Below are 6546 nucleotides of genomic sequence, written 5' to 3'. Positions count from 1 at the left end.
ATTCTTAATTTCCCTAAATTCTGAAATCATATTGGGATTTTAAATTCATGTTATTTAACAATGAATAATAGAAATCAATTCCACATTATACTTGACCACGTCGCCACAGTGGGGCCTCAGCCGCAAAGAGGTGGCAAAAGTTGAATTTATTCAACGCTTTGAATAAATGAAAACACAAATCCAATAGAAAATTGGCCAGAGCTTTCAAAATTTTAAGTTTCAAGAAAATTTGACTTTTGGTTCAGGATATATGAGCACACAAAGTCGAAAATTTTTGGTATTTTTTACTAGGTGTATTCAATTTGATCAATATCAATGAAAAACTGGCACGTTGCATAGACAGTTATAGAGAAAAACTTATTTTCCAAACCATCAAATTTTTGGGTAGTTTTTTAACTTTAACTTGGAATTAAAAATATATATCCTTAAATTTTCCAGAGATTTTTTTGTACATGCTCTTTTGAGTTGTTCGGCTTCTTCATCGATAACATTGACGCTACCTCCCACAACAAATGGTCGCAGCTCTATTTCCCATATAAAATTAAAATTTCGTGTAAAGATTGGAAGATTTTCCTTTCAAATGCAGTTTATTTCATGAAAATATGTTGATTTGTTCAGAAGATATGAATTTAGCAAGATGAAATGGCCGAAGGCCCCACAGTGCGTCGCCTAATCCAGAGAATATAAAATATATAAAGTATTTAAAAAAAAATTTATTTTTATTAAAAAATAGCTTTCATATTGTCATAAAAATGTTTTCAATAATTTTATAATGAATAATAACAATTTGCGTCAAAATAGAATCTATTGAATGTAATTTGCACGAAGTTAAAATTAAGTTGTCTTATAATTTGAAACCCTCAAAATCTTTAAAAATTCGACAGCCGCGATTTGGTGACTATGCGCACTCTTATAATTTTTACTCGGCATCTGAAAAGACCCATGTAATAAAAACAAACAAAAGTTTAAAGAAATGGCAAAGTCGAAGAAACATGAAAAATGTGAGAAAACTTAAACTTTGGCTCGCTATATATCAGGTATTACCATTCTTTCACCACAAAGAAAAAATCCTGGAGCATACATTTTTGTGGATGCCGAGATGCGCTGCAGATTGCGTATAAAAATTCACAAATTCGAGGTTTTATAATTAAACAACCTTTTTTAAGCATATTGCAAATTCGTCCAGGCCTATAACCCAATTTTTGTCTCGTGCAAAGCAAAAAATAAGTTTTGAACAGTGTTATAGCAGACAGCGGCATTCTGTACATTTGATAAAATATACTTATTATAATACATCGTTTATTAGAAAAATATTTTGACAAACTTATTTAAAAAAGCTGGCACAGATTACATTCGAGTACAGAAATTTTCTATATACAAATATATGTTAAGTTTCAAAAAAATGGTTTACCCTTTTTTGTACTTTTTGTATTTAAATTATGAATACAATGAATACCTAATTTATATCCTACATGATGATTAGCTCGCTGAAAGCAATTAAAAAACTTAAAATCTCAAAATATATACTCTTAGAGTACAAAGATACCTTAAGTTCCTGTATTTCTGATTTCTATAAGTATATACAAAATTCATTAATGCAAATGGCAAATGGCTTTATGATTTCGATCGATTTTGATTATTCGCGACAGCATAAAGTACGAGTATGTATATGGATAGGAGTATGTATTATATGTTATTGATTAGTATTAGCCGATATAAACAATCCCATTCTCGTTAAAATACAAGTCGGAATTGGCAAGATCGAATAAAATCGTTGAGAGCACTTGTCTGAAGCGGGGTTGGGGTTGGCTTGTAACATATGCAAATTCCCGAGTCAATTTTCTACTTATATAACAATTGCAGTGATTGCGCCAACTAATAATGACTGCTCCCAAAATAAAAAAGCGTGCGCACCGCTAGCGTAGCATCAGCTTTTTTTGATCTTCAGTGATACAGAATTCTGTTATTTTTTTCCTCCCTATTTCGTCGGCTTTTCAGGAGGAGATGTATTAACTTCCCAAATATTCCATTATATCATAGAGCTAATATAGAAAATATGCCCGAGAATGTGGTTATGCTTTTTAAAGGTGTCCCAGCATTTACACAGAATCAAATCCAGAAAACTCACTAGGTATCTAAAAGAATTAATTAAAATTAACTATTCACTTAAAATATTTTATAATTTCACAAACCTTTTCGGGCTTATATAGATGCGTATGTGGCAGCAGAAAGGTTGAGCCCAAATCTCTTTCAGCCATTGTGTTAACTTCCTAAATATTCGATTTGTGTTTCCATATATGTAAGTACATTATAAATATTTTTCTTAAGCTACAAAAAATGTACCTCATTTGTATGGTTCTCAATCTGCATGCTTAATTTGAGAAGAGCGGGGATAGTTACAGCTTCAACTGTTGTTTCGTCAAACGAACGTACGCCATTCGATCTAATAGAGACCACATACAATTGAAAAATTGTTGTTATAAATACATTTAATATGAATTTTCCTGACCAAATGTTTCACCACAGATTGATTTTCGATGATGGTTTTTTGTTATACTTAGTTTACTCACTCAGAATCTAGTTTTACATTTTGTTGTGATTTTAGTTCAACATTCATGGCTGATACGACGTTGACAGGTTCGGCGGTGGGATCGTTTACAATTGCAGATACTTCATAGCCAGCGGAAACTAGTGCACTAGTGGGTGTGATGCGTTTCTGAGCGGAACGCTCGGTTGCTTTTATAATTTGCTTCGACGTGTCCATAAAAACAGATCGATATTCCAAGCCCCCCTTTTTATGCAAATCTCCCCGAGCTTCTTTATTTTCCAAATATAGATTATTATTCAGCTGGGAATGCTTTAAAATATACGGTTGGCGGAATTTAGCACGTGGTATCATAAAGGTGAGAGAACGATCGGCTTGGTCTGTATCAGCATCAGTAACACCTTCATCCATGTTATATGATGGAAAGTCCTGTTCTTCAATTGGTTCGCTTAAATCAAGTACGTCATACATATTCCGGATTGAAGTAACTTTGTATTTTTGAGCTGCATTCGTTTTTGGCAGTACTCCTGGTTTCACCTTTGACTTTTTCACCCCATGGTCTTTCTATACTTAAGGAACGAGACAATAAGTGTATCCAAAAAAGTAATTATGGGATGTTACCTTATGCAAAACAGATCCTGAGCTATAACTTGATTCGCTATTGGAATCATTTATATATTCTACTAGTCTCGATTTTCCAGAAGACGTCAGTATGCTAGGATGTATATTTGATGCTGTAATAAATATGGAACTTGCAGGAGCGCCCTGGTTCTTACGCTTTGTGTGTATAATCAATATGCAAAACAGGAGCAAAATAAACAGCACTGTACCGATGGCAATCAGGCAGATCAAAAGTATCTTAAGATTTAGTTGGCACCTCGTTCCTGCATGCCAAGGAAAGCACTGGCATACCGTAGTTAGGCTCGGCACTTTATCCAGCGTCGTTGTAATACATTTCCCGTGGTAATTGCACTTTTCACAGCCAATTATGTTATCTGAGCATTTTCTACCCGGATAAATGGCGTTATCAGATATATCCACATAACCATCCAGGCAACTGCATGTGTAACTGCCACCCAAGTTAAAGCATTGAGCGTTGGTAGAACAGTCATGAAAATTTTCGTGACGGCATTCGTCGAAATCTGCGTAAATAGAAACAAGTTACACACATATGTAAGTACAATGTACTAGTACTAGACAAAAGTATCACCTTTAAATTCTAATGAATTAATTCCCTCTTTAGAAGTATATAACTCAGTGCCTCCAATGCTAAAATTGCTTTGCCGCAAATATTTTTTAAAAACGAATGATAGTCGCTTTTGATCGCTGTTCTCGGACAACTGAAATTAACACAGAAATCATTCAGTATTCAATATTAAAAATATGATTTTCCAAGCTAACACCGATACACCGAATTAAGTTAAGAGTTAAGGAGTATATTAGAGTTGTGGTAAAAGTGGATGTGCGTTACGCAGAGAAGGAAACGTTTCCGACCCCATAAAGTATATATATTCTTGATCAGCATCAATAGCCGAGACGATAGAGCCATGTCTGTCTGTCCGTCTGTCCGTCTTGTTTGTCGCCAGGATCTCAGAGACTATAAAAGCTAGCGCAACCAAATTTTGATTCCAGATTCATGTGATATCACACTGCTACAGGCACAATTTTAAAGATACAATAAAACTGAATCCGCAGTAACGTAGGGAATGACCAAATCTACCAGATTGCCGAATCTGAATCATATCGGATCATAATTATAGCCAGAATGAAGAAATTAATTTTCTGTTGGTTCTTCCGCTACTTATCTCTTTCTCGCTCGCACACTCTGCCGCGTTCAGTGCGCGAGCAACCCCTAGCGGAGGAGATGTAGAATCTAAATGGAACATGTACAATCTACATGTTAGATGTAGAATATACATTGTAGATGTAGATATCAGATGTAGCAACCACATGTAAAATGTAAAATTTTTGTTTTTATTCTAAAATTGTAAAAAATCATATGCTCAAAAATGTGTATACTGACTGAGTACGGGTATAAGTAGAGTCGCGTCCCCAGAAGCGACTCGCACGTTTCTTCTCTTTTTATTCTAAAATTCTAAAAAATCATAAGCTCAAAAATGTATATACTGACTGAGTACGGGTATAAGTAGAGTCGGATCCGGAGAAGCGACTCACACGTTCCTTCTCGTTTTATATATGTATGTACGTTATGAACCAATTTTGAGGTTGGTTTAAAAAAAATATATTTATAAAAAGTGCACAAGCTCAATTGCCCTTGTAATGGTATCAAATTCATGTCAATCCATCAAGCCATCTATTTTTTTTTCTTTTTCAATTAAGATTCGATTTGTTGTATAAAAAGCCGCCTACTTTTAATTTCGGTGATAAAATATGTTGCCATTTTGAAAACCGAAAAGTCTTGCGTTTTACGAGGGCGGCAGCGCCTGACTTTTCGTTTTAAAAAGTAAATCAATTTTTTTGTGTGAAAGTGAAAACCGGAGCCTGCCTCATTATGTATGTATGTGGTACAGTGGGCAGTGCAAATGACAAACAATTATTGCAATTACCACTGGCTATAATCTATGTATTACTTGCAATATCTGGCTGCGTAACCAAACAATTTTATTTGTTAAAAATCGACTAGTGGTCAACATAGTCGATTCATCCCAGAAGCAAACATTTAGCTTAAACCTAACACGTCAAAATAATGAAAAGCTCTTTAAATTAATGTCCACCTACAAAGCCAAATTTATTATACATATCTGATTTGATCATCCGATATTTGAGACGAACAGAATACAGTATTGTACAAGGCTTTATACTAGGGACACATACATTTTCAGTTTTATGGCTGAAAACTTGTCTGGACGTTGATATGCAATGACTGCACCATCAAGTCGCCCATGCGACACCAAGCCGAAGCCTGTTACGCGCGGAACCCAGGCAGGAACGCAGCCCTCCTCCCGCCCAACCGACCGAGGGGCGCTGCCGCATGACGTGCGACGCGGGTTACCGAACCGATCTCTCTTTAAATTAATGTCCACCTACAAAGCCAAATTTATTATACATATCTGATTTGATCATCAGATATTTGAGACGAACAGAATACAGTATTGTACAAGGCTTTGTACTAGGGACACATACATTTTCAGTTTTATGGCTGAAAACTTTCACAGCCCTATTATTTTTCTGCTATTACGTGCAGTGTCAGTCGGACGGAGGGGCCCACCTAAAATTTAGCTGCAATAGGAACATTGGGTTGAAAACTCACCTGGAGCAAAAATTTACTAATACTATTATCTTGCTTAACAGTAATGCTAATTAATTGCTGCAATAGGAACATTCGGTTGAAAACTCACCTGGAGCAAAAATTTACTAATAATATTATCTTGCTTGTTAGCATTAATGCTAATTAATTGTACACCGTGATAAACGTCCCGAAAGTCAGATTGCATTATCATGCGGTCGACGGCATCTAGTATAATTCCACTAAGGTGACGATATTCGTTTGACGCATTACTTTTAAGTCCATCGTTGAACTTGAGGATATAGTTTCCAACTCGGAGAGTTTCCATTTGCAATTCGTAGGTATATGTGGCTGAAATGTGAATATTGTTATTAATTGTGGCAGTACACAAACAATTGAATTTGAAACATACGCTTGCAAGGTCGGTCCGGAAACATCCGCCCAAAACTTGGTCGACACGCACAGTGGCTCACAGATTCATCTCCATTGCTCATTATAACACATATTTCATTTTTTTTTGACTTGCACCCTGGACTGCAAGAGCTATCTGAGCTTAATTTGTTGATATGCTTAGTTTTTGAAGGTGTATCAATCAGTATGCCACTTAGATGTATACTTCTGGAGTCGATTGGGGAATACATTTCCTCATCCTGTACTGGATGAGTTAATAAAATGGGCGAAATATTTTGTTGGTCCATAACAGACGTTCTTTTGGAGATTTCTATTAGCGTTAGACTGTTTATGGAATCTTTAG

General features: G+C 35.5%; 1 protein-coding gene across 1 annotated transcript; it reads right to left on the bottom strand.

Moving 5' to 3' along the window:
* Positions 1-1019: 1019 nt before the first annotated feature.
* Positions 1020-6286, bottom strand: LOC111070827. The gene is made up of 9 exons (XM_022361783.2): positions 6205-6286; positions 5968-6143; positions 5817-5873; positions 3756-3885; positions 3167-3687; positions 2571-3109; positions 2344-2443; positions 2193-2270; positions 1020-2135 (listed from the first exon to the last, which is right to left on the bottom strand). The coding sequence occupies exons 1-9, from the start codon at positions 6284-6286 to the stop codon at positions 2100-2102; spliced, it is 1719 nt and encodes a 572-aa protein (XP_022217475.2). The 3' UTR covers positions 1020-2099.
* Between the last annotated feature and the right edge of the window lie 260 nt (positions 6287-6546).

This window comes from Drosophila obscura, unplaced genomic scaffold (assembly GCF_018151105.1).
Source record: "Drosophila obscura isolate BZ-5 IFL unplaced genomic scaffold, ASM1815110v1 contig_187, whole genome shotgun sequence".
In the NCBI taxonomy this organism is placed as follows: Eukaryota; Metazoa; Arthropoda; class Insecta; order Diptera; family Drosophilidae; genus Drosophila; species Drosophila obscura.
This window is presented reverse-complemented; position numbering and strand designations above follow the sequence as displayed.

Bases quoted from the DNA above. Each gene is read 5' to 3' on its own strand.
- LOC111070827 (XM_022361783.2), bottom strand. From the start codon at position 6,286: ATGAGCAATGGAGATGAATCTGTGAGCCACTGTGCGTGTCGACCAAGT. The intron at 3,886-5,816 runs GTGAGTTTTCAA...TGTTAATTTCAG, and splicing joins TTAGTAAATTTTTGCTCCAG to TTGTCCGAGAACAGCGATCA. The intron at 2,271-2,343 runs GTACATTTTTTG...TCGAATATTTAG, and splicing joins TTGAGAACCATACAAATGAG to GAAGTTAACACAATGGCTGA.